The 27956-nt window shown below is 58.7% G+C and overlaps 1 protein-coding gene across 14 annotated transcripts in view; it reads right to left on the bottom strand.

The window, feature by feature from the left end:
* The window catches only part of EBF3 (EBF transcription factor 3), a 108751-nt gene that overhangs the window by 11836 nt on the left and 68959 nt on the right, over positions 1 to 27956 (bottom strand). For 8 of the 14 annotated variants that reach the window (XM_037159177.2, XM_037159176.2, XM_037159172.2 and 5 more), the window contains 5 exons: positions 26340 to 26421; positions 22931 to 23075; positions 17565 to 17695; positions 16956 to 17082; positions 289 to 377 (listed from right to left, as the gene is read on the bottom strand). In XM_037159177.2, the coding sequence (XP_037015072.1) occupies positions 289 to 377; positions 16956 to 17082; positions 17565 to 17695; positions 22931 to 23075; positions 26340 to 26421 (574 nt within the window). The remainder of the gene's footprint in view (positions 1 to 288; positions 378 to 16955; positions 17083 to 17564; positions 17696 to 22930; positions 23076 to 26339; positions 26422 to 27956) is intronic. The other 6 variants (XM_037159178.2, XM_037159175.2, XM_037159171.2 and 3 more) reach the window with 2 other exon arrangements.

A 27956-nucleotide genomic window follows, 5' to 3' on the forward strand; every position in this document is an offset into this window, starting at 1 on the left:
AACTGGGTGTCCCCTTGCAGAATCCAAAATATTTGTACCGGAGAAGCCCTCCCTTCTCCCTGACAAAACCTGGTGCCACGCAGGTGAGACATCAAACCGGGGACCACCCCACCCCCTGCCCACACCCTCCACCCTTCTCTGAGTCAGGCTAGGCACCTGTTGGCCTGGCCATGGCCACAGGGTTTGGGGCGTCCAGAAGCCCCCATCCCAGAACACCTGCTGCCCCCAGGTGGAACTAGCCCAGTGTCGGCCCCACTGTGAGCGGACACCCCATGCCCTTTTACTAACCTTGGGTAACCTTTCGGGATCGCCCGGATGTCTCGGGATCACCTTCTGCAACCTCTGAAAACCGTAATCTATGGTCGGCTCGTTAAGGGCTGTAACAGGACACAGACATGGAAGTCAGGTTAGTGACGTTCAGGCCATCGACACCCGCTCACTGCACGCTCACGGAGAGAGACGCAGCTCTCCGTCCCCAATGCTCGGGGAGCCGGGCGCCTGGGCGCTCCTTCTGTCTTAAGGAACGAAGATCCCCCCCTTTCTTTGGCACATAAAAGCCATGATTATTTCTAATCTATAATTAGACCGGGAGAAAGTCAAAGGGTGACTCCATATATTGTGGAAATGGCCGGGGCGCTGGGAAGCTGCAGGTCTCGGGCTGCAGACAGCAATCACCGCCGTCGCGATCACTGTCCACACAGTGAGGTGCCTTCCACGCCGGCCGGGGATTTATGGGGAACTGGCAATTATGACATATGCCCGGCTATTGCCGGCTTCAGATTTATCCCTGTGGCCCTCTTCTGCCTGGCGTATTGCCGGAGCACACCGGGCAGGAGGAGCACTCACTCTTGCTGGGCTTTAATAATCTGTGAATGGCTGCCCACAAACTGATGTAGGGCGCTATCATTCCACCAGCCTGGCGAAATTGCCGGCCACAAATAGTAATTAATCTTTTTATCCCTCAAATTGTAATTTTGACTATGAACTGTGCGCGGCCATAAATCAGCCGCGCGCGCTGTGTACAGTGCATGAATCACGGCCGGGACTCCGGCCGGCTGCACGGGCCGTGTTTAACAAGCTTTATAAGGAGCCATTGGGCTTTATTATGGCTCTGCCCGACTCCAACAAAAGCGGAGCCTGCAGGCCCGTGGACGCGGGTGAAGATGGAAATACTTATTAGAGTACATTACTTCTCGATGCAGATACACTTTTCCGTGGAGTCACGCCACGGTGCACGGCGAGACATAAATCAGGGAGTTTTCTGAGACTAATAAGACCTGCCGCCGTCCTCGCCTTGCGCGGCCTGCCGCTGGGGCCGTCGCTCATTAGTCAGCGCGTAATTTGATGATTAACACCGCCCCGCTCGGCGGGTCTGCCGGCCCGCTGCACAGAGGCTCGGGCGGGAGGACGAAGGTGAGCGGCCGCCTTCGAAAGAGCTTCCCGAAATAATTGGTCGCCGTCATCCCTGGCGCTCGGGCGGCCGGCGGGTGCCCACACCCACGGCGGCGCCGGAAGACGCCGCGTGCACTCGGTAATGGGCCGAAAGTCGAGGACCGCGATATGATTTGACATTCCATCATCCATCCCGGAGACAAAGGTCCGCGCAGGAATGTGAAGTAAGACATTTTCTTGTTAATAAAGCATTGATCCGGCGTATTGATTTTACATGACATGGCTTCGGCTGCGATCTCGCCCTCCTTTTTCTTTGCAAATACTAAAGCTCTTCCCAACGCCTTGGCGTATGTGACATGGTACAATTTCTAACGCTCTGTGATGTAAATTCTCTATGTGTAAAACCACTTCATAATCAAACCATTAATCATCAGAAGCTGTCAGCGCTGACTCGGGGGACAATTTGTCATGTCTCTGCCTGGGCCGGGACAAGGGTGTCAGGCCCGAGTGCGGCGCGGGCAGCGGGGCAGATGGGCCTCCCCCAGCAACGGGGTCCAAGAAGGACGAGATAAAGTATTATGTTCCCCGACTAGGGAACAAAAACGGCGGCCCACTGTGCGTCTCGACGCGTCAGGGTCTCTCCTCTCTCCCAGCTAATCACCGTGACTGTTTGACTTAATGAATCGGCCTGATGAAAGGTAGTCAGCAAGATAGATGGGCGGCCGCTATTGATTTCATGCAAACGCCCCTGACAGGTGATCGGCGTGTTAATGCGAGCTCTCAGAAGCTTTATGACTTGTAATAGCCACACACTCTCATTCTGGGAGAGACATTTTCCAGTGTTTCAGTTCAACCGATACTCTGCTCCCAGGACCAGAAATACATGAGGGCAGTGTGGCTGGGAGGCCACCTCTCACCTCCTGCTGTGGCCCGAGGACTGCTTACATCCTGAACACACCGCCCAGAGCTGGCCAGCGGGCGGGCGAGCGTAGGGGGGTGCTGCTCGGGAGATGACGTCGTTGAGCCCAGGAGGTCTCCACCATGCCGGGTGGGGGCGGGGAGGCTGCTGGAGCAGCTTGACATTCTACTGGGGGCTTGGCTACCGGAAGCCCAGGAATGTACATGCAAGCGTTAGAAACAACTGCCCTGGTCTTAAAGCCACAGCTGGGACCCGTGTTCCCCGCTCGGAGCGGGTTTTGCTCACTACGGGCAGGGGGGCTCCCTTTGCCCCTGTGCCTTCCAGGGCAGCCGCCCTCAGCAGAGCCCGGGGACCACCTTCTGAGGGCCCCCCACCCTGGAGGATGCGGACTGGCAGAGGCTTGGCTGGCGGATTCTACAACGGGCGGAGAGAAGCAGCCTCAGAGCCCTGGTGCATCTTGTAAATCCTCCATGCGTCGAGTGCACCAGGCAAGGCCCGGCCGGCCAGGGCCAGGCTCCAGCACGTCCAGTCACCGAGCACCGAGCCAGGCCAATCAATACCACTTTCCTGTTTTAGAACTGGGTAATTATGAGGGGGAGAGATTGCCTGACCTTTCACCCGCACTGCATTACTTTGCTGATATTAAGATAAATTGCCTGATTTTGGGTAAACATATGCTGCAATTCAGACTGTCAGCACTGGTTTGCTCAGGGATAATTTGTATTGATCTCCCCGCTTCTTCCCAATTCTGCTTACTGACCTCGTGGATAATTAGAGAAGGGGCCCTGGGTGAGCGCAGGGCGGGGACAAGGGAGAAACAGGAAGGAGAATAAAGAGAATTTGTTTTATGTTAATATTCGGAGGTCCTCGAGCCACTCCCGCGGCCGTCCGCGTCAGGAAAGCCGTCAATTAATATGCTCGGTTCCTGGGCCATTTATTCCGGGGGGTCATTGAGCAGCTTAGTCTCTGCGCGTGTGTCACTGGGCTAAACAGATCTAAACCCTGCCTTAAACACAACAAGAACAAATGTTATTTTTCTGCGGGAGGAGGAAGAAAACAACAGCAGCAAGACATTTCTCAACATGTATGATCAGCGTTCGACTTTCGCCAAGGATGAGTTTTACAACACGCCGCCCCTCCCACCCCGCCCAGCCCAGAGTAATCAGCGCCCAGAGTTTGCTCTGAATTCAAGTCTCGAGAAGAGGAGCCACTGGGTACAGAAGAGATGAATCTGCGCCCAAAACTGTATCGTTTAAGATGTGTCAGATGATAAGGCTGTTGTATCAAAAGTCATAAAACAACGCTCCCCTGTGAAATATCTCTTTATTAGCCGTGCCATAAGATATTAACATTCCTCATTTGGTGGAGGGCCTTTTATCTGTTTCAAATACATTATTCGTCCTTTTAGAGATAAACTGTATTAATATCCATTTGAGTGGGCTACCGCGGCCTAATGCATAGTAATTTCTGTTGGAGAGCTTTTATTTTAGAACGAGGAAATTACACAGCGATAAAACCTGAATGAATCAGAAGCTCCGAGAGCCGGGAATCACAGCCCGTTCCAAATGGGGCAGGCAACCGGCGGCCTGCGGAAGGCCAGGGGCCGCCGTCGCCTGCCAGCCAGCACCCAGTGCGGGTCCCACTGACACAGCCATGGACCCTGTGGTTCCTGGACGCCCCACACGCCTGCAGGAAGGGGACACCTCTCCACACGTTCGAGTGTCCCGGAGTCCACCACACCACTCTGCATGCGTTAAAGAAGCAGTGTTCCAAATATGGAAGCCAGGCCCATGTGCTGGGGGATTAATCATACCGCAATTGATAAAATTTTAACGGTCCGTGATGTCAGTTCGGGTTGGGACCGCCGCCACAGCTAATGTGGCGGCGGAAGCAGCGCCCGCCCCCACGCAGCAGCTGCGGCCAGCGGCCTGCTGCTCAGAGAGACACGCCGGCGGCCCGGACTCCAGAATGCTGTTTCCGGTGACATTATAGTTTTAGTTTTCGTTTTGATGGCTTAACCTTCCCTGTCAGCCGGCCCTGCCCTGCAGTCCGAGTTAATCTCATACTCCACAATGTGTATAATTGTTTTATTAGACTCGAATAGCAAGTCCATGAACACAGGGACCTAATGCAATTAAGCCAGGGGACATGTTCGGAACCTCCGGGTTGCTCACACAGAAACGAGATTTCAGACTGGAAAGCGCGTGTTTGGGGCCGGCGGGTGTTTTCTACAAGGAACCGCTTTCCGGGCCGGGAAATGGCCACAAGAATCGCCTTAAACCCAGTCCACTCACTGGCATTTGTTAAGCAGCTACTGCGTGTTTGGTCTCCCTCATGGGAAACCCGCCCCCCAGGGCATCAGGGCATCCGGGAGCGGCAGCCCCCAGCCCAGTACCCTGTTTCGATGGGCTTCACCCACCCAGGGCGCTAGGTCGCCCGTCCCCAACCTGGGTCCCGGGGGCGCCTTTCCAGAATGGGGCCTGGACTAGGGCAGGAAGGAGGGGTCATGGTGGCCAGCTGAATTGAGATGGCCACCTCCGACCACCCCCTGCCGGGTGACCTGCTGAGCAGCCCACCTGCAAGCAGGGCCACCGGCCCTGAGACCACCAGTGCGGCTGCCCCCTCCGCCACAGCTGTGTCCTTGCAGCAGCGTCGGGAGACACACAACAAGGGGGGGCACCGGCAGGTGGGAGCCACGCTCCCGGCGTGGCCCTGCCCTGGTCCGAGCCGCAGCCCCGCCCAGCAGAGAGCTCCGAGGAGACGTTCTCAGCTCAGCCCAGATTCCCCTTCTGCCCGAAAGCCTGACTCCCACAATCAAAACAGGAAGACATTCATTTGCTGCGTCCCAGCTGCTGGTCGCCGCCGCTAGAACCAGTTCCCGTTTCATTTCAGTAATGATCATCTTCCTGCAACTTCCCAATCACGCATTTGTCATGAGGCAGTCATTTTCTAGCTACAAACAGACCCTCCTAACGAGGCCGTTTTTCACATTAGCGGCATAACTACATAATCGGAACATCTGCAGGTCCTTTTCCCAGGGACGAGGATGTGCGTCGATCTCGGCGACGGGGGTGGTTAAAGAAGATACAGGGTGTTTTACGGACGGGGCGCCCGGGCCCTGCCCGAGCAGCCTGTGAGCCTTCCGTGTGCCTGAATGAACACAGGTTGTAATGTGTAAAAATTAAATAAAGTAAAATTAAATTGCTCAATACAAAGACATCCCTCTAGAGGGTGTTAGTGATTTCAGTGACAAAGTGCTATTTGCTGACAAGTAGTTTACACATTAACCAGCTGAATCCGAGGGGGAAAAATGCCAATAGCAATTATATCACCTTGAGGTTATTAAATGTCCCACTGATAAGTAACTAGGTGAACTTGACCAGGTGATAAAGACCGCTGTGAGCAAATGATTGCGCGGTGAAGAATGTTTCTCTGTCCCGCTGTTTTCTCCAGATAGCTTTTCTTTCAAAAATGACTGTGTACAAAGTTGCATTACAAATGTGTGGCCACCGAAGACGAGACGGGTGCTCGGCTCCCCCCCGGACACCGCGCCCCCGCCAGCGCACCCGACCGCTCCGCCGCCCAAGTCTCGCACTGAGCCTGCGAGGGCCTGTTTTTTTCCTCCCTTTTTTAGGCTTTAAAATGATGCTAAGTTCTCCACTTTATCATCAACTGTCTCCTCCAAGTGCATTTCATCTATAAGAAATTCAGATGCTCGGGAAATTAAAATTTCAAAGATCTGCTGCAAAAAAAAAATCAATGGGGAGAGATCAATGCTCATAGAAATTTCATGAACTTTGAACTGATCTGGGCATGATGATGAGAGGCGGCTGGAGTTTCAGGCAGCTGACGGCCCCGCGCGGAGAGGCTGCGCCCGAGCAGCCGAGAGGAGGGCCGCGTTGTAGATGGGTTTTTGCTTTCATATTTTGTCGGACAGAAAAATTAATTTTTAGTCCATTTCAGTAACAAGCAAAAACGGGGGGAAATCTGCCTTCCTGGCACAGCCTCTAAACCCCCCCCCCTCCTTAGGAGCACCTAATGCTTTTGCGCATTAACGCAGCCACGAGATGAAATCGGTTCCCTTTGCAGCCGATTGCAGGTGCAAATTAATATTGTAAAATGAAGATCGATACATGGACAGGGCCAAATCAATAGTGGCTAAATTATTGCTGCATTTTCCTCCTCATTCAAGATGAGTTGTGTTTTCCTCTCAAAGTCAATACTTTGCAGCTTTTCTCATTAATTTCTCAATAAATTTGGCAATGAATTTCAATCACAGAACTCGGCGGGGTGAGCCCGGCGCTGGGGCATGCATGGGACACAAAGGCCACGCAACTCGGCGTCGCGCACAAGGGGGCGCTGCCCCCAGCGGCCAGCCTGCCTCCCCGGCCACCCCTGGGAACAGACCAGAAGTGTTGGGGTCCCCCTTCAACACCAAGCTGCTAACCCCAGGCTGCCTTCATCAGAGTGACGAGGCTTTTCCAGCACGCCGGTGTGGGGCGGCTCACCCGCCCAAGGTCGGCCCAGTCTCTCACTGTGGTTACCCCCGAAGCCCCTCCAACCCACTAATAACCAAAGGGCACTCCCGTAACCACGACTTCTAAGGATGGCGAGCGCCCTGCTTGACTCCTAATTGGAAACTGGGGACTCCTCACTCGCATGGGGAGCACTTCTCCGTGTTCACACACTCAGCCCAACCAGCTGTGTGCACGGGCCTGGCAGCGGATGGCGGCCTTGTGATGTGACACCCAAATGCGGCAGAGGGGATGGCTCCCGGTCCTCGTCACCAAAACAATACCCGTGCTAACGGCAGCTGCGTGGCAGCCGAATGCTTCTGTTTACGTACCTCCGAGAACGCCCGGGATTACGGCCCACACAGTCCCACGGAGCGGCAACTACCAGGCCCTGCCCGCCCGCTGCGGGGCCCTAAGGCGCAGGGCACAGGGTGGCTTTCTGCCCTGGGGGACACACTCCCCACAGTGGTGGCAGCGGTAGCCCTGAGGCAGGGACGCGGACTGGCTGCCCCAGAACCCTCACGTCCCCTCCCCCCGCTCTCTCCGAGGACAGACGGGCTGTGAATGAAGGAAGGGGAACCAGAGAAGAAATCAGGGCCGGGCGTGGCGGGCGGGCCCTTTCCCTAAGGAACAGTCGAGTGTCCAGTGTCACTGACCGTCTTAGAGACACCAAGGGGAGGGGACTTAAACCCAGTGGGCAACACTCTGAGGGGAACCGTCAGGCAACAGATTGCACACTTTGCTCCAGCGTAAGTATCTCCGCTCAAAAATGAGCTGGCAAGCGAGCTCTACGCGCTCACCCTCCCCGACCCACTGACCCTGCCACAGAGAGGCCCGCCTGCCGTGTCACGAAGCCGGCCAGCCCCCACGGGTGCACTTCCCAGGCCGTCCACTCACTTGCTCAGGGATCCGCCCTCCTCCTTGACAGTGGGGCCATCCCTCTGCGCCATGGCACTTGCCCTACTCAGTGCAGGGCACACAGTAGGTACACAAAATAATGAGTCATGACTGGGGGCTTCCCGAAAATGCCGATAGAATGGTAAAGGAAGAAATAGTAAAGGTAGAATGACCATCTGGATTTGAGAAGCCAAAGGGAACGTACGTTTCTCATACGTGCCTTAAAAACGTGTTCACAGACCTGCTGGAGCAGCGTGATTCCTCCCCCCACCCAAGAGCGCCCCCACCCTGATGGCTGGACTGCAGAGCAGGGGGCTGGACTGCAGAGATGGAAGGCTACACCACCCAGCACAGGACTTGCTGCCATGGGGGGGCCTTGAAACCCTCACGAAGGTCCCCAGAGTGGAAGGACCATCGGGAAAGCCTGCAGCCTCGAGGCAGGAAGTAGATTTGCGTTGCCTGGGGTCGGGGAGGGACGCCATGGGAAGGGGGGCTGCTAGTGGGTTCGGAGTTCCTCCTTGGGTAAGGAAATGTTCTCAGGTGCGTTGATGGCGGCATGACTTTGCGGACCACGGAAAACCACTGAGTGCACACTTGGAGGGGTGAACGTTTGTGAGTGATGTATGGCGGAGTGAAAAACGTTTTACGTGGGCAGACGCTCTCTACTTGGGCCCAGCACCTGGGGGCTGCTCCGCCTGTGCCCTGGTCTGAATGCCTGGCGGGCATCTGTGTAAGGTCCGGGGGCACACGGGCACAGGCAAGGCAGAGGGGGGCAGGGGCGGCGGAGGGAACGGCTCCCACACGCCCACCCCCCCTGTAACGTGGCTTCCCGGCACCACTGCCCGTCCAGTCTCCACGAAGCCACGCCCACCGCCGGCTTCCCAGGCTGTGAGAAGGGAAGGGTTGTTCTCAGACGAGGCCTTTAAAGCACCGCCAGGAAAAAAGGCCAACACGGGACTCCCCGACGCGCATGCCATGAGCCTCGGGTCTGGTCACACGCCCCATGTACAACAGCCCTGTTTTCACATGGGGGCCCCGAAATCCCGGCCTGTGGGGGCATCAGAAGACTCTGGCTACACCCACTCCCTTCCCGCCACGCCCACCAGCAGCCCCACCTACACCTTACCTGCTGGGCTCCCCTACTTCTCCCCACACCCCCCCCCCACTTACAGGGGTTCAGCCTGCACAGCTGCCTGCACACCATCCATCCGGGGGCCCTCCCGAAACCCCCACGGTGCCTCGGTTGCCCCACTCCCCCAAGAACTTCACACCATTCGGGACCACTTTGTTAACTTTTCTCCACCAGCTTCGTTCCCAGGAGACTTCGCGTCAGCTGGGTTGTGCCGGACATGTGACCGTGCAGCCCCAGACCACCGGGCTCTGGGCAAGGACACACCCCTTTCCCTGGCCGGGAACCGCTGCCAAGGGCCGTCCCACCCCGAGCACCTAGGAGCCCAGACGGCCCCTCCTTCTCCGGATCACCTGCGGTGCCCAGCCGCACACCTGGCCTAGCTGGCCTCAGGAATCGTGAACTCCGGGAACCGTGGGTAAATCCCCAGTCACGTTGACTGTGAGCTTCGACGCCACGCTGGCTGTACAGATAGATTCTGATTGTTACTTCCCGGGCACAGACGAGAAAAGCGACCCAGCCAGTCACGGCACCTGGGGCAGTGAGGGCAAGGGTCTGGGGGTGATGGCTGGGTCTGAGTCCAGGCAGCCCGGGGTGCTGGCACCGGGCCACAGAGGTGAGCGTGTGAGTCGCCCACGGAAGCGGACGGCCCCCGCACACATGCGTAGCTCGCCTCCGAGGCGTTGCGACAAGTCAGTTTTGTGACGTGACCACGAGCACACACGGCACCCTGCAGTGTGGGGCACGCTGCAGCCCAAGGCCCAGGAGGACACAAAGCAGACACTAGGCCACTCCTGGCGTGACCGCCCATCAGCCACAGGATGGCGAGGAGCCACCCCGCCCTGGTGCGGCTGCCTGCTCGCCGGCCTGCACCGACGGCCCACCAGGCTACATGGAAGGGTTCCGTGCCGTGGCCGTGAGGAAGACACTGAGCTGGTCATCAAAACCAGGATGCAGGGACCGGGGTGAGGATCTCGGGCAATGCCTGTGCGGATTACCAGCGCCAGGTGCCTGGCTTCAGGAGACAGGGAAGAGGGGGCCGCAACAGGACCACCCTTGGGTCTGGGCAGGGGCCTCCTCCTGGGAGAGAAGGGGGTGAAATGTGGCGGAGGCACCTGGCAGGGTCCCCCGCACCGAACCGCCCGGCGTCTGACCTCCCGTCCTCACTGGCTAGCCGATGCCGGGGTGGGGGTGCCTATCCAGCCCACTTGTCCGGCGTGTGGCGGACACGGGACGGCAGCGTCCAGGAGGGAGGAGGGAGCCAGACCCACTGCCAGCAGCACCTGAGGAGTGTTCCCCAGAGACGGCCCGACCGGCGGGAGCCGCAGCCCGCGCTGTGGCATCTGGAGCGAAGTCCGAGGCGCCCTGCGGCAAGCCTTGCACGGTGCGTGCACTCAGGCCCAGGGCACCGGGCCGTGCCGAGAGCCCATCCACGCACGCGACCCCTGCGTATGTCACAGACAGTCCACATCCCTCACAGCCTCCTGTTGTGCTGTTTCGCTGAAACGCCATTCTCAGCGAGTCGGAATGTTGCGTGTTCCGTAGCCGATTCAAAGGGTGACTTCTTGATGGACTTCTGCTCGGCCCGAGCTTTGGGGTGTCCACCTTGGCTAGGAGCAGATGCCTCCAACGGTCCAGGGACCTCCCGAAAGCCAAGGTTGCAGAGGCGAGCATGAGCCCCCCCACTCAGGGGCACGCCCCCATCCACTGCCGACTGTTGTCGACGTCCAGCCCGACGGAGCTGGTGGAGAAGCTGGACTCTCCTCGATGACCGTGGCCGGCCCGAAGGGAACCCCCAGGACGCTTCGCTCTCGTGGCCGTACCTAGAGGGCCTCAGAGCCGTCTGCCGCCTCCTCTTGTCTGCGGGGCCGCGCGCTTCAGTGGGAAGGTGTCTGTGACACGGTCCCCTGGTGTGTCCCTGGGTCCTCATCGGCAAGCGTGCGGGCGTTCCCGCCAAAGCGACCTGTTTAACGCCTTGTTCTCTCTGCTTTACCTGCCTCTTCGGTCCGTCACCGTCACTTTGTTGGGCCTTTAAGTGGTGGCTGGTTCGACGTCGCCCGCCACCCCGCTGTCCCCGGGGGCCCTCCCACACAGGTCTCAGAAGCGCCGTGCATGCCTGACCAACCAGAAACTCAAAATCCACTCCAGCCTGTGCTCTGAGCCTCTGCTCCCTGAGCCTCCGGGGCCCTGGGTGGTGGGGACGCGAGGCGGGTCCCTGCCCACCCCGGGGCCCAGCCCCCTCCCCACTGCTGTGTCCCCAGAGTCCCAACTAAAACCCAACGACCCTTTTGTCCTTTGGGGAAGATGAATGGTTGTCTCCTCGCAGCCACGTTTTGTCAGGTTCGGTGCCAGAGAGTCAATACCTTCACCTTGACGCGGAAACTGTGTGATTTATCCGCCGGCGTCCCCTCCCGGGTGAGCGCGGCCCGGAAGGTGCACGGATCGGGGCGAGGGGGGCAGACTTTGGTCACAGCCACTTGGAAAACAACCAAAGCCCCTCCGATGACAGACAAATGTGTCTTGTTAGCGGCCGCCCAAAAGCACTTGACTTGTACTAATAACAGAAAGGCCAATGCTGGTCACCGAGGGTCCGAAGACGAAGCACCCTGTCACCAGCCTGGTTGGGAAATTAGCAAATAATGTTCTTTTCCTTGATAAATGGGTGACAGGTCCCTCTCACCAATCATTTTTAACATTCTGATGCCTGCCTGCGATCCCACTGGAGGGGCAGAAAAGTTTACTGGCCTCAATTTTCAGATGATGAATGGAACTCTCTAAACGTGCGATTTCTGTATGAGGTATAGTTCATTTTAAGCAATTCTAGTAAATGGGTGTCACTGATCAGGACAAATCGTCTACTTTGCAATGGCACAAACGGTGTGTCTCGTTCCCCGGCCTCCGCCAACACAGGGAGCAAGGGGACAGCAGTGGCCCCAGAGCCCCGCACTCTGCTCTGCAGGGGCCACGCCGTCACGTCACGGGGGAACCACGCGGCACGCCGGCAGGTTCACCGATGGTCGGTCCACTGCTGTGCCGCACGATGCTCAGGTGGGCGCGCTCCCCTCCTCTGTGGCCCCCGGGGATGGCCACTTGCAAGCCTGCACATCGTCCCAGTCAACAGGCAGGGTTCACCCTCTGCCCCCCCAAATGACACCAGTAAAGTCAGGGGCTGTGCTGGGAGGGAGGCCATGATGTCGCGGTCTGCAGTATCCGGGTCACTGTCCCGGTTCCCCCATTCTGCACAGGTCTAGAGTGGGCCCGAGCCCAGGCTACCCTACCACAAAATCAACCTCCTATAAAAGCAAGGGTGTCTGCACCCCAGCAGACCCCGGACTCCCACCGACACCCCCAGCTGGTGAGCGGGGGCAGAGATTCCAGTGTGGCTGCAGGGAGGGCTGGATCTCACAGACAGGATGCCCAGGAGTGACCGGCGGAGCTGGCTGGAGGCACCCCCGGACTGGAGGATCCATGATCAATACGTTCGCTTCTGCGGCGCGTCCGCGAGGTGGTCAGGCACGGCTGGTGCAGGTCGTTTAGGGAAAGGCATGGCCCAGCGGGCAGTGCAGCGAACCAGCATAACCTACGGGAGCCAGCGAGGCACCTTCGCTGGGTGGGTGCCAGCCATCTGCTGGCCGGGCGCTGGCCCGGGAGCCAGCCAGTTGTGCCCACGGGGTCGAGGGCACAGCTGACCCTGCAGCAGGCCACCGGGCTGTTGACAGACCCCCTTCTCAACACACACAGGGTCTGTGAAGCACTTCAGAAACACGAGGGCCTTTCCAGGGCTGAGCTGAAGTGGCGGTTCAAGGGCGGGAGCCCTCCAGCTGGCAGGGTGTGGGCCACTCACTGGAAAACTGTCACCCGCGGCAGCCAGGACCCCCCCTGAGGACAGGCAGGCCCCCTCCCCTGACATGTGGCCCAGCGAAGGCACAACCTGACTTTTTTATAAAAAAGAAAACATAAATACTGTATCAGAAAGAATACAAACTGTTACCAATTACGGGTTGAGTAATGATTTCACGTGCTTGGAATTGAATGTGCGTCTTTGTGCAGAAAATAATCACTGTTACGTCCCTGTCTAGGAAATGAACCGCAGGCCCGACACCAGGCCCCACACCCGGCAGACCAGCCGCGCCGGGGCTGCCCGCACCTGGTCGCCATCGGCAGCCGTGTCTTCCTCAGCGACCGGCTCCGGCCCGGGGCGGGCATCAGGGTGACCCCGGTCATTTGTGATTATGTCCTTAACTGAACAACAGAAATCTCCACAATGCGGGTGGGTCCATCAAACATCTGGGTACCAGGGGTCAGGAGCAGGAGTCCCGGAAACGATGCCCAAACGGACGCTGCCACTGAGCCTCACGCCTCTGGTGCGACTGGAACCCGTTTGTCCAGACCAGCTTCCAGGCCAAGCTCTCGTGCAAGGACACCTCACACATGTCTGTGAAGGTACCTTTTGCTCTAACTCAATTTCAACGAGAAGCAAATTCCAATTTGTCTTAATCCAATGGCACCACGATGCGTCTATTCTAATTAAAAAAGAATTTCTTTTATTGCTCTTAACAATCGGCCGTGTTTCTCCTGCTGAAATTCTGAACGCGAAACACTTCTATCTGCCCAGTTACCACACGTTCCTCAGGTAAGCTGTTCCGGGACCACGTTAATTATTATTAAACAAGCAAATGATACACTATTAGACAAATATTAAAACGAGCATTGCACTCAGGTATTAATTTGCACTACCCACTTTTAAATGCAGCAAATATCTCATTAATTTAATTTTAGGTGCCCAGCGTTTATATTGCATTTTACAGTCGAGAAGGCAATTTACTATTAACTGGCAATTACATACAGAGTGATTGTTAATTCTGCTCCTAAGTGCCAGCCGCTTGAAAATTGTTCTCCCTCTCTAATTTCTGACCTTCTTACAACAGGGTGAGGTACCCTGGGAATTCGAAGGGCTACTACGGAGGAGCCGGACATGTCATTGGTGGCGCATTCTTTTAATTCACCGTGCTAATCAACTGCACTTCCACCACTTCCCAAGGTAATTGCGTCTTTATCCCAGCTGAAAGCAGCAAGCAGAGGGGCCGGACGGACGGGCTTGGCCCGCCTCCCCTCCCCAGGGCAGGGGCCCACACCCACTCGGGGTTGGGGAACCGGGGGTCTCGGGGCCTGAAAACTCTGGTGTTTCTCAGATCCCTGTAAACAGATCACCCAGGCCTCTTCCCCCCGGCGGGTAGGGCCCCTCCTCCGGGCACAGCCTCATTATCCCGAGGCCGGCTGCTGGCGGGAAGGTTCACATGAGGGTGTCCCGGCAGCCTGCGGGTGGGGGACCCTGATGGGAGCCAGATGCCCAGGGGACGGGCTCTGCCCGCAGGGGCCGAGCCCCGAGTCCTGCCGGCAGAAGGGCAGGCTCGGCTTTCAGGGCCAGTGCAGTTCCCAGTGATTGCTTCATTGTCCCCACCCATCTGAGGGCTCTGTGAATCAGACAGAAGCTTCCAGGTCAGACAGGTTATGACCCCACCTTTCCTCTGCTCCCTGAGAGTGTAGGCCCCGTATCCCTTACACGGCGTTTGAAATGTATATTCCCGTTAATGATTGGGGTGGGGGAGGCCATAAATTAGCCTCCTGCTGGCCAAGGCCCCGCGCACTGAATGGCTTCATTGAAGGGCCTTCGTGGGAGAGCTCCTGACGGAGAAAATCCCAAAGCCTCAGGCTGTGGGGCCCCTGAGCTCCTGGCCCGAGTAGCCCAGTCCACTAGGAGTGGACACCACGTCCACTGTGCAGATGGGCAACAGGCCACTGGACAGCGGTGGCTGCCGAAACTGACTCAGCTCCTCAAGGGGAGGGGGGAAAACGCCCCAGAGACCCCGGGAGGAGCACCGCCGGTCAAGGCAGTGTTCTGCCCAGCCGGAGGGCGGGAGGGCCTCAGAAAGGGCCCCAGAGCTGCCCCAACACCCACCCCTCACACCAGCCCCGGGGCAGGCCCTCACCTCGGGACACTCACCGGCCGGCGCTCCTCCCCGGCTTGTTTTCCAAAGGGACCTTTGTTTAGGATGCTCGGCCCAGGGCCTGCTCTCCCCGCCAGGACCAGAGTCCTCCGTGGTCAGCACGCAGGGAGAGGACGAGCAGTGGACCTTCCTGCCATCACATGTCTTCTCAGAGTCACCACCGCCACCCGTGGCCGGCCCGTCTCCCCACCAAAAAGCCCACACGAGCAAGAGATCTGGATGCCAAGCCTGGTTGCCGAAGGGACCCACTGAGGCCCCGGGGACAGTTCGACCACAAGGGCCCGACCATCTGATGGGAACAAGTGGCCTCGTCACGTGTGTCTGTGCAGAGCTGGCCGGTCCTCCCGTGCAGACACATGCCCAGGACCCGCGTGTCATGTGGAAGACAGCTCCTGAGTGGACAATAAACGTCCCTTCCTTTGACTGACCTGGGACCCTGACAGAGGTTGTGCCTTGGAAACCATCCACAGGAGGTACCACTGGCTAAGCGCCCGCCATGAGTGGGACACGGCCCCTGCGTTCTCCCTGACCCTCGCACACCCGCAGGTGCGGCCGAGCAGAAGCAGCACCCAATGATCGGAGCACGGGCACCAGGCTCCCCGGCCGACGCCGGGCAGAGCAGGTCGGGACACCCATGGCCTCCACAGCCTGAAGCCCATGGGCCAGAAACCCAGGGACGCGTGGCTGCAGTGAGAAGGGGCCTGCCCGGCACAAGTGGGTTGCAGCGGCCAGGGCACGGGCCCAGAGCAGAGGTGCTGAGGGAGGCCCACCACCCCGGTGGCACCCGACGTCTGCCCTCAGGGGCGCACGCAGCGCAGCCGCCTGCTAGAGCGTGCGTGCACGGTCTACACAGTGCCAAGTCCATGACCCTCCCGCCTTCACAGTGTTCATCCACGCCCAGCCTCGCAAGCTGGACAAGCCGCCCCCTCTGTCTCTGGGTCCGATCAGGAGGCTGAGAGCGCACGGAGCCCAGGAAGGGGCCTGCACGCGCACCCAGAGCTTTGCTGCATGTGCCCTGGGTTCTCGGGCAGTTCTGGGTCCCCAGGGGGAAGCAGCCCCAGGAACTCCCCACACACCTTTACCATACGGAGCAGTGCTGAGGGGCGGAACAAAAAGGTGGCCTCCCTCATGAAGGACCCCCAGTGTCGCTGGCAGCCCAGCCTGGCCCTGGGGTGACCCAAGGTCTGCTGGGAGAACTCACATTGAGCATCTCACACTGATTCAGTCCTTCCCTACAAGGGGGTGGGCGACCAACCTCCACTCTCTCTTAACACTCCAAAGTGGGAGGGACCTCGGGCCCATGTGTCACGTGCCGGCTGGATAGAGGACAGCCTTACATCCCTACGGGGGGGGGGGACAAACCTGCTCTGGAGCATCCTGCAGCTGGTGAGGGAGGGCCACCGAGGCCCGCCCGCCACCCTGGCTGCTCACACATCAAGGCCACAGCTCTTCAAGGACAAGCCCCCCGTTTCACCCTAGGGGTGCAGCAGCTGCTGACCGCCATCATATACAACTTCCCAGACTCTAGTGTTCGCTCTTTCGAGGACAGACACCAAAGTCCTAACAGGCCTTACGTCTGTCTGCTTACGGCATCTCTCATTAGTGAGCTCAAAGGAATCCCGTTAACCAACCATGCTTGCGAAGGCTTTGCCTAGGACAACTTTCTGATAACGAATGTGTGACTGCAGACGCGACCCTTTCTGATGATTCCAGTTTGTCCAAGACCCTCACAGAAGCAGTGGTGGAGTGTAGGGTGTGAGACCCAGGCCTGGAGCACAGACCTGGCCTGAGCTGGAGGCCCCTCGTTTGCAGGGCGTGTGACCTGGGGCACACAAGGGAACCTCTGAATCTGTTTGTGCAACAGTGACATCACGGGAGAGCCACCCAGAGGGCCCCCCAGCCTGAGCCAGGCACTCGGGCAGCCACCCAATGGGGGCTGGGGTGACTCGTGACTGACAACCCCACAGCCTCGTTTTATAGAGGAGGAACCCAGCCCGTGGGCCCAGGGCCTCACCTGGCCTCACCGCAGAGCCCGTCTGTGCGGCCGGAAGGGGTCGGCCACCGCTTTACCCCGAAAGTTGAAAACACGAACTCACCAGTGTAGACAAAGCGCCCAGGAGCACCTTTACAGAACTGCTTGGACTTGTAGGACAGGGTGACTTCCACGACGCCAGGAATGTGCCTCGGCGGGGTCTGGACGCGGATGGCGTGGGGAGTTATCAGCTACAAAAACCACACAGTGAGCAGGCTTTTGGCAACACTGGCCCCAAGAGGTGGGCCCTTGCCGGTTGGACGTAATTACCAAAATGAGCCAAATTGGGCCATCGTCTTGGAACACCCCCCCCCCAGCTGTCACCCCGAGATGCAGGACCCAGTGCTCTTTAAGGAAAATATCTGTAAACGATCCCGGGTTTTAGTTTGCAGGAAAGGCCACAGGGCATCATTCATATGAAAATTGCCACCATATGTCCCCTTAAACCTGCTCCCGGTAACGCGAGCACTAATTGTTCCAGTGTACGCAGGGACCTCCTACGGCAGGTTTGAAACCCAGGGTGGGGGGCGGGCCGCTCTGCACCCACCCACGGGAGGCCGTCAGGTGGGGGGGGGGGACTCTGCACCAGGACGCCCTGCGTCCACGCACCGGTGGCAGCCGTCAGGCCGCCCGTGAAGCAGTACCCGGGGCGGCGCCGGCGCCGCAGGCTCACCTCACTCCACACCAGCATGGTCCCGAACACCACCTGGAGGCCGTCGAAGAAGTTGTCACCGATGATGATCACCGTGGCGCCCCCCGTGGTCCAGCCTTCGCTGGGGCTGATGGCCTTGATGCAGGGGGTGGCTGCGTGCACAAGACAGAGAATGCGGCCTCAGCGCCCTGGCGACCACACCGGCCACTCCGCTCCCCTCAGGTCAGCAGGCGCAGCAGCGAGGGCGTGGGGGGGGGGGGCCATGCCCCAGGCGCCACGCAAGGGTGAGCACACACGGGCACGTTGATGTGTTTACAGCAAACCACTGAATGTTTCATAAAGCAAAGGCCAAACCACGGAATACTAGTGAGCAAGAAAAAAAACAGCTTGATGTAGCAAATTACGTGTCAGGGCAAATACGACTATTACAAATGATTGAGCCGCGCCGGCGTGCGGCACACAGATGTATCTGCTCGGCTGTCCCGGTTCGAGCCGAGTCCGTCACACGGCCGTGGAGGGGCCGGAAGAGCGAGCGCCCCGCACTCCTGTCCCTCCTGAGCAGCTAATTGGGTTGGGCTTTTCCATCCGCGAACTTTGCCTTTTGGTTCAAAACTTCATTTTCCTCTGTCACTCCACAATTACTACTTTTCACTTTTCATCAGGGGGAAGAAATCAAAAGCACTATATTAATACTTTTGTCAAAGGGACACATTTTACATCTGATGCTGTTTGTCGACAGGAGTCCCTGAGCTGCTGGCCTGACCTCCCTTTGTCTCCCGGGCCCTTGCATTTGCATGAGTTATTACAATGGCGCTGCCAGCCTGGCCTGCCGCTGGGGGAGGGGAGGGTGTCGGCTGAGGGCGGCAGGGTGGTGGTGGGGGTGGGGTAGCGGGGCCCAGAGGCCACGGGCCAGGGAGGCAGGCAGGGGGCCCCTGAAGGCCGCGGCCTGTGGAGGGGGGCTTTGTTCTGGCCTGAGATCAGCCCCTGGACCAGGTGTTGGCAGACCCTGTCTCCCTTCTTTGACGGACTTCTGCATGCAGGCCCCAGGTGAAGGCTTGCTGGACACCACTGCTCAGACACACACTCTGCCCTCTGGGGGCCTTCTCTGGCCTGGCTGCAGGAACAGATATGCAGGCCTGTGGGATGGTGCTGGGGGGCCCCCGGGATGTGCCAGGTCTCCTGCCTAGTGTTGCTCGGGGGCCGTAGGTGGTCCAGGGCCCCATCCTCCACCCACAGGTAGGAGGCAGCCTCGGGCAAGCCCTGGGTCACCCTAGGGGCTGCCACACTCCTGCCAGGCTCAGTGGGGCTGTGGGTGCCAAGCCGAGTGGTGCGTGGAAGAACTGAACTGTTTTTGTGTTCTCCCATCACTCCCAACCACCCTCCAGGGCGTTTGACCAGAAAAGTAGCACCGAATCTTGGCAAACAGGAAGAGGTTCCCCCTGCTGCGGAGCGCTCCCTGGGCTGTGCACACAGGAGCGCCCCCCGAAGGCTGGGTGGGGCCTGGCCAGACTGGCTCTCGTTGGAGCCCCAGGTCGTGTGGCCTCAGACAAACCACCTTTGTGAGACTGCGGGTCAGACGCGGCCGCACGTCTTCATATGCAGGCGTTTTCCGGAAGCCTGCGTGCGTGGCCCCCCTGCCGGGTCAGAGGCGGCGCCTCGCAGGCCCCATCGAGTTCATCGCCATTAGCCATCCTTGTTGGGCACGCCACCTTCCTTTGTTTGCTCTGATGTCGGACTAGCGGGGGTTATATTTGCTCATTCCACGAGCGTCTCCCTCTGCTGCGGGAGCACAGCGCGCGCACTGGGAACCCGCCCTTAACTGGCGCTGTTGACTCCATGCTAATAAGTTCATACAAATTTTCATTTCTGAGGCTTCCGAATGACATTTGCTTTTCTTAATTGCATGGAGAGCATTTGAAAAGGATCAGCTCTCTAAAGACTGACAAGCCTCCTCCGAGGAGGTGACCTTCATCAGCACAGCCAATTATGGCAAATAATTCACCAAAAAAAAAAAATTACAGTAAACAAATTTACTTTGGAGGTGAGAAAAGAAAAAAACTGCAGGATCCACTGTGTGCGCAGGAGACTGCTAGCTGGCAGCTGTGGCCTGGTGGCGAACACGGCGTCCCGGAATGTGTGACGCGTGTGGCAGAGAGACCCCCGGCCTGCACAGCCTCCTCGCCGCCACCGCCGAGGGCCACCTTTCCCCTGCCTGCATCTGCATACATTTCCGTGCACAGACGGAGGGGACAGGTGTTCCGTGGGAGCCACAGTAAACGAACTACCCAGACAGCGTTGGAGACCTAATGGTGTACGCGCGCAATGCACGCAAGCAGATGACAGAGGCTGGCACGCAGCTGGAGGTGGAGGAGGAGGAGCAGGGACGGGGTGGGGACGGGCCCCCCGCACGCCCCATCCCGCTCTCTGGGCCCACTGTGGGAAGCAGCCCTGCAGACGTGTCCTGGTCTGTGGGCCCCGCGGCTCTCCGCGTGACCTAGCCAGGCAGCCTCCCAGAGCCGGGGCTGCCAGGACCCGAAAAGGGGGCGGGCACACCTCCCCTGCAGACCTGACCTGTTTTTAACTGCAGGAGCCCCGCAGCCTCCTCAGGAGAAGAGGCGCTGGCTGGGAGCACCCTCGGCCTTGCCCTCGTGTGTCTTCCTCCTTAGAGCCCCACGTGGATTGGGGGGGGTTGGGGCGGAAGGGGGGCAAGGGTTTCAAGGGCTGAAAGTGACGCCACTTAACGCCAGCCAGGGTGGCTGACCGGGACATTCGGTTCTGCCTTTCTCTCTTTCGGAGCCTCTCTGTCATCTCCAGGATTCTGCGAGTCGACAGCCTCCCGGGCCGGTCCCCGTTAATCAGCAGGCTCTCCCGAGTAACAACACGGCATTTGTCACCTTCCTCTGCGTTCACAATATTGAGGCACTCAAACAGGCCTAATCTTGCCTCATGAAGACTCCTTTGTTCTGCCTGCTAAAATGTCTTGTAATTGTGCTCGGGATGTCCAGATGGCTGGCTGATACTCCAGCTGATAGGATTATACCTTTTACCTCTCCTAGGGCCATCTGTTCCCCTTAACTCGCTAAAGCCCCACAGCCTGGATTCGGCCCTCCTTATTGCATAAACCTAACCACATTACGGCGCTTGGCATGCAAATCACCGTGCGCCGCAGGCCGGGTGCTGGGCAGGGCTCGCAGAGGTTTAAACAGGGCTGGAGCCGTTTACGAGGGGAGAGTGACAAGGAAGAAAAGACATGAGAGCTTTCCTCGGACTGGGCCGCGCTGGAAGGTGGACGGTGGTTTCCCCCTCGCCTGGGTTCACTACTGTAAATAATCTGCCCGGCTTTTTGTGCGCGGAGAGGGCGCCGTGGCAGGCGTCCACGGCGGCAGCAGGGGATTCGTTTACTTGGAAACCATCAGCGAGTGTGTACACACTGCTGGTGAATATTAGATGATTGGATAATGAGGTGTGAGCCAGGCGAGGCTGCACACAAGCACAGATCTGCGGTTTACGGGGCGCGTTCTCCTTCAAGGACGCGGGACCGACTCCAGCCCGCACCCCGCCCCTGCGATGTGTCCTAACCAGGCAGGTGGAGGCCGGGCCCTACGTGAACTTCCCACGTCGGGACTCTCCTGGGAAGCCCAGACGCGCAGGCACGCACCTCTCTATCCTGGAGAGGACCCTGCCCTGAGCTGTAGGGCCCTTGTTACGAAACAAAAACACACTCAGAAAGCTCAGTTCATGCCTTCTTCCCAGAAAAACCCGTACGTGCCACCTCTCAGTCACCTCTCTGCATCTTAAGACGATGGCTCACTTTGGGGGGCGGCACGAGGATTTCAATCTCCTTGCAAGAGAGCGACTTGGTCCCAAGGTTGATTTTCAAAATATTGAGAAACAAACATAGGGGGAGACAAAATCTTGATCGAGATTGCTTCTACAAACAGCTTTTGATTAGTTGGGTTTTATCTCCAAGGTACCCACTCGTGGCCTTTATTTTCCTAAACGTGATATTTTCTGCTTACAGTCAAATGCTTTTCCGCGCTGCTTACAAAAATAAATACTCATCCACGGCTCAGATCATCATAGCTCATTAGAGGAGGCTGGCTTTGGCCCCAGACGCCACCCGAACACCAGAGGGCTGGGGGCCTCCCGGAACCAATCGCGTGCGGGCTCCGGCTCTCCGGGGAAGCGGGGACTGAGGACGGGGGTTCAACCTTCTTAATTGTGAGCCTCATTAGTGACGGTTGCCAGGCAGCACGTGCACCTACCTTCAGTGCCCAGGAAGGAGGTAAACAGTACGTCACGGAGGCTAATGACTCTGGGCCCAGGGCGACCCTTAATTATTATATTTTTGTTCTCTTAGACTTTCGTCATTAATGGAGAAAAACAAATTAGTTTATTTTTGTGGACTGCAGCAGATTCGTGAACGGCCTCCAGCCTCAGGTCCTCCTCACACCTCACTGTGAGGCTCTGCATGGGCTCCGCTTGCCCCCCGCCCCCCACTTCCTGGAGCGAGTGGGTGGGCCTCCAGCCGGGCTCCCAGGTCCCAGGCCTCAGGGCAGAGGGCTGTCTCGGAACCGCTTGCTCGGATGGGCTCTTGGCTCTACCGGACTGCATCTCACTGGTTTGTTCAGTTCACTTTGTAAAAACAACTCACATTCCTTTTTCAGCAATTCATGTTGGTCAGGGTCATGATTGGGACGTGCTATTTTATAGAGAAAAGGGACCTTATTTTCGAGGGGACGTGACCCACAGGCATGTGGCAGGTGGCTCATTTCTGCGTTCAGACTCCATGCCCCAGGACACTGCTCCCTGCCACCCCCCCCCTCACCGAAGTCCTTCTCTTTTAACAAGGAAATCAGAAAGTCACTTGGCACCGTTTTTTCTCACCCCTTCACCCCAGGAGTGAACTCTCACTCAACCCCTGCTCCCAACCCCCGCCATCTCCGTCCATCTGTCCATCTGTCCAGGGGCAGGATCCTGTCCTGGAGTCCGTCCTGAGCTGATAGGACCAGCAGCAACCACCCACCAAACATGCACAGGTGTCTGGGCGTGACCTTCAGGTGGGGCTTAGGGCGGGGCCAGAACAGAACGAAGTAAATAAAATCCACGAAAAGCTCTAAGCGAAAGAAACCTTAGAAACCAACCAGTTCAGTGAAGGCCACGCGGCGAGGGAAGCGGGGGCTCGGAGCCCTCGCTGAGGGCCGGCAGGGGGACGCCGGCAGGGGGACACCCTAGGGTCCACCCAGGCCCTGCCAGGCATGGGGTCTGACCAGCAAGGCAGGGTATGGGGAGCAGGGGCCAGCAACTCAACATGAATCAACACAAAGGATGGTGCAAAGAAAAAAGAAATCGCCGCAAATAAAAAGAGACATGTAACATGTGCCTACCATTTTCCAGATAAGAAGGGGCCGTACCTTCTGACGGGTCGAGACGGCGCGCCCGCCGCCCGTGCTTGGAGTTGTTGTGCACGAACATGTTGTCCGACACGGCCAGCACATGGCCGTCCACGTTGACCGTGGTGGACACCACGACCTGCGGAGACGAAGTGGGGTTGAGGCGGGGCCGGCACGGGCGCCGGGGCCCCAGACGACTCGCGCCCGGCCTCCCGTCCCTGTTGGCAGACGGGGCCGGGTGGGTGGTTTGCTTTTGTTCGGTGTTGTTTTGACTCGAGATTGCTTCTCTTCAAAACCTGCTGCCCTAATTACAGTTTAATCTCCTATTATGCTAACAAGTGAATTCCATTCAGAGAAATATTCTTCTAGCCATTAGCTTCAGAAGCACCCCTCTGGCCACTCATTTTACAGCTGTTGTTGTGATTGATCTGTTCACATATTGATTGGATAGTTTATCTAATTAAAATTAGTTCACTGGAGACTGTCCCCCTCCAAGGGCCGTGAGGCTTCAGTTGCCAAAAAAAAAAGGTCCATAAATCAGGAGCGACCGCGGCCCGCAGCCTCTCCTCGGAGGAGCGGGGTCAACGTCACAAGTACAGAGGGTCTGGTAATGGAGGGCTTCACATCTAAAAAGGCCGAGCTGAACGTGAATGCTGACAGCATTTTCAGTGCAGGGAAAATAGCCTTTCTCAAGTTCATTGCAAGGGTGGCAGAGACCCTGGCCTGCTGAGGACCCCGGTCTGCTAAGGGAACATCTCCCGGTTGGCATGAGAAACCCGTTTTAGGTCCGGGTCAGAGGGGGCCAGGGGGAGACCGTGAGGAATGGCCTCTTACTCTTGGCAGAAGTGACAAAGAAACTCACATGGGAAGTGGGGGTGGGAATAGTGACCTTCCCAGGGGGCCTGTGACCCGCATCCCAGAACGGCACCCTTGATGGCCTTAGGGAACAGGACTCGGCCGCCCAGCCTTGAAAGCTCTCTCTCCCGGAGGCGGGCGGGCAGGCGGGCGCGGCACATTATTTCCAGAGCAGCTGGGGCAGCAAAGACTGGAGGCCCAGGTCCAGACGGGGGATGACCCTTTGAAGCGGGACCCCTGGGGCTAGAGCCCAGGTTTGGGGGGCAAGGGGCCTGGCTCTTTGCCCCATGTGGGCAGCAGTGGGGGCCAGCACCACCTAGAGAATCTCACCGCTCCCTGAAGAAGTGTGTGGTCTGAGCAGGTGAGCAGGGGCCAGAGGGGAGCCCACCTGAGGCCCCCTTCCCTACTGGGCCTGCATGCGTCAGAACGCACCCGTGGATGACAGAAGCCAAGGGACGGTGGGCCGCAGTTAACAGCAACGTATCAATACCAGTTCCTCCCGCACAGCTAATGCACCTTATTAACCGGGGAAACCGAGGCAGGGTGCCCAGAGGGCATCTGGGAATTCCCCATGCCCCCTGTGAGATTTTCTGTAAACCTAGAACTGCTTCAAACAAACTTCTCGGGAAGAAAACAATTGTATTTAAGGGCTGAGGAAAGGCCAAGGCTGTGCGTGTATGAGCGCGCGGGCTGGAAGGAGAGTCTCAGGCCCCACAGGGAGGCTGGAGCAGACGGGCCCTGCGCCCCCGAAGCTCCCAGGACTGCTGGGGCCTCCCTCGCAACCCGCCACCATCGGGCATCCCCACACCCAGGTCCAGGTCCCTCAGCACCTTCCTCACGGCCCAGAGGGCGGTGCCCCGCACGGCAGGGACAGGGGAGGCTGGGACAGACCACGGTGCCGCTGGCGGATGCGTGGCCTCTGAGCAGAGCACGCAGAGCTGCTCCCACGGACCGGGCGCCCTCCTGCGGTCTGTCTGCCAGGCCCCGCCCGGGTGTGCAAGGCAGCACCCCAACCCAGCCCTGGAGGGTGACGCAGAGACAGACGGGGAACTGCACCGAGACAGGGCCGGGGGCCTTTTCAAGTTCCCAGACCACAGCACGTGAAAGACCCGAGAAAGGTAAAAATAAAATTAAAGGACAGTGTGTCGGCTGCCATCGGTATGTAGGTCAGCCGCCCGGGGAGAGAAGAGCGCGGTTCGGCAGGGAGAAAACAGGCAGGCTGAGCCGAGTGTGCCGGCCTGCGGCAGCCGCAGGCGCACCCCGGAGAGGGGCCGGGCTTGGGACACCAGGTGGAGACAGGGCGGCAAGAAGCCCCGGCCCACGGTAAGTCCGTTAAACCTGAGAGGCGGGAGATTAGCGCAAGAGGCTACAGCAGGCCTTTCCAGCCACTGCGGCTCCTGTCCAGACGGACGCTGCTGCGGAGGCCGCTGGGCGTTCACGTGGGCTCCGCTCAGAACCATCGACAGCACCTGCTGAGCCCCGAACAAGGCAACGGGAGGCGGGCCCAGCTGTTGGCCCGAGACACTGCCCTCAGCTCCAGCGCACGCCTGAGGCGGGCCCAGGCGCCCTGCTCTGATTGGCTAGTTGGCTGCAGACACAGATGACATGTGTTTTGCTAAAAGGCTAACGCCTCCATTGAATTTCTAAAACCACCTTGAGCCAGGCCATGGCAAACTCATCCCACCCTCTCTCAAGGCTGGTGCCGCCCAGTTCTCCTCCAAGCCGTAGGGGCCAGCAGGGGTGTGCGACCCAGCCCAGAGCATTTTTCTTTATCAAAATCAGCAAAATCATCCATCCTGGGGGCAGGGTGCCCTTCACCCTGAAGTAACCTCCTACTCCTCTCCAAACAAAAACTACAAAACCACAAACTTGCCCTTCCTTTACCCCTGACCTCCACCAGCTCTCCACCTCTCTGCTGGAGGGGGCGTCCTCAGGGCAGACCCGAGGCAGAGGCCCCGCAGGTGGGCAGCCGAGCTAGGAGACCCCCGGGAATGCTCAGAGGCCAGCATCCCACAGGTGAGGGGGGCCGGTCTTGAGGGCACCCTCTCGCCCAGGAAGAGCCCCTTGATTCCTGAGAGACCTGCAGCAAGAGCGCCGAGTTCTCGATCGAGCACAGACAGCAGTGGGCCAGAGGGGCAGGCTTCGGGAGGACTCTCCGAAAAACGTCTGAAAGGGCCCCTTTGGACACCCCCAGGGTGTCCGAAGCCTCCAGCTCCAGCCGCCCCAGCTGCTGGGTGTTGAGTGCCCCCCCGAGCACACCTGGTCTTAGGGGTGAGAACCTGGGCCACTGTCTCAGACCTGACGTCAGTCCCTCACGAGCCCTGAGTGAGTGGGTGGCGCAGATGAGGCTGCCACATCACTGAAGGTGCCAGATCATGGTGAAAGCACCTGATGTAAGGTGAACCAACCCAGTGAACCAACCCTGGTTTACTCCCCAGCCCTCGAGAGCTCTCGATCGCTGTTGTCTGGACAGCAGTGGCATCAGAGCACTCAAACCTCAACACAAAAGCCCCCCCTCCCCGTGCGTGCGTCTTTGAGAAGGGTGTACCTGGAATCTCCGCATGTCACGAGGGTTGCCTGCATTCTTCAAACAGTTCTGATTGCACTTGAGGAAAAACTTTAGAAAGAATCTACAAAAATACAAAAAAAGATGGATAGTGGTTAGGTTTATCAGACAGAAAATACAAGGTTTTTGAAACCATACACTCTTGCATGGGGAGCGGTGAGGGCTTCCCCTCACTGGCCCGGCCAGCGGCCCTGCAGGCAGGTGCGGAGCCTAAGGGCTGGCGGCCAGACTACTTTGCATGAAAGCAGTGACTTCCACTGGCCTCGCCAGTTTCCAAATCTTACTAAACAGCCATGACTGGGACTGGCCATTTCTGGCCAAGACCTCTGCCAACTGCCCATGACCACTGAGGAAACATGTGTCCCCTGGGGACCGCCAGCCTCCGCCCATAGAGATCCAGGAGGCCTAGTCTGGCTTGAGTTCCAGACCGACCGCCCCTCCTTTAGGACAGGCGTCCTCTCCAGTGACCCCACCCCGGGGCTCGCCACCCGAGGGACCACACTTCTCAAGAGGCATCTGGGGAGTTACAACAGTACGACTCTCAGGAAAGGATTCGGGGTGCTGTGCCAGCGGCTGCCGTGACCTCCTTGAAAGGCCCTGGTGCGTTGTGAACGGGGTCATCTGCGCCCCCTGAGGTGACAGGGACACCCGTGCTCGGGCAGAGAGCGGGACCCGGTGCGGAGCTGGTGCCTTCCCACCCCGCCCTGCCTTCCGGCTGGGAGACGTGAAGAGTCGGGTCCGGACAGTGAGTTGAGACGCTCTCACAAAAACATCATCGGGTTGTCCCCCCACCCCGTCCCCGCATGCTAACTGTGGATGCTCCGGCTGGCAGCACGGACACTGGGAGCCTGGCTGGGACACAGACCACGGGGACAGTGGGGTCTTGTTCCCACGCCCCTGTGCCTCACCGAGGAAGCCACGCCCCCGGGCACTGTCTTCGGGTGTCTGCGCGTCCAGTCCAGCGAGGCTGCCCAAGGCGCGTGTCCGGCCTCTTCCCAAAGGCCGCCCCGCCCGCAGGAGGATGGCTGTTTCTTTAGATTTCACGTGATTGCCCTGAACTCAACCTGACGCTCACGGGTCCTGGCAGACAATGTATCCAAAACTAAAACACCTCGGCAGCCGGGGTCCGTCTGCCACTCGTGCCCAGCGCACCCTGGACGGCCTCCCGTCGGAAACGCCACGGTGCCGGGAGAGTCCGGCCCCCGAGTTCCGGGCCCCCACGTGCGGCGCGGCCTCGCTACTCGAGGCCGGCATTTACATCTCAAATTAACTCACCTCACCTACACTGCAGCTCTCGGAGCCCCGGATGCCATCTGCCACCAGCACAGCCAGTCACTTGAAATTCCACCCACCAATTTCTCCTAACAACCGCCGCAATTAAACTCCACGCGCCGCGGCGAGGTAAATTAGGCGCACCTGCGGCCACTCTGCACTTGAACTGCGTCGGAGAGGGCCTAACAAGGTGAGGGCGTCACAAAGTTATGGTCCTCTCAGGCAATTAGGTTCTCACTTCGGGGACGGCTGCGCGGTGCAATTACGCCGCACACAGCCAGCAGGCTCCTCTCCCGGGCAGGCGCCTGCCTGGGCCACGGCGCCCCC

Source organism: Artibeus jamaicensis, unplaced genomic scaffold (assembly GCF_021234435.1).
Source record: "Artibeus jamaicensis isolate MK-2021 breed Jamaican fruit bat unplaced genomic scaffold, CSHL_Jam_final contig_490, whole genome shotgun sequence".
Taxonomy (NCBI): Eukaryota; Metazoa; Chordata; class Mammalia; order Chiroptera; family Phyllostomidae; genus Artibeus; species Artibeus jamaicensis.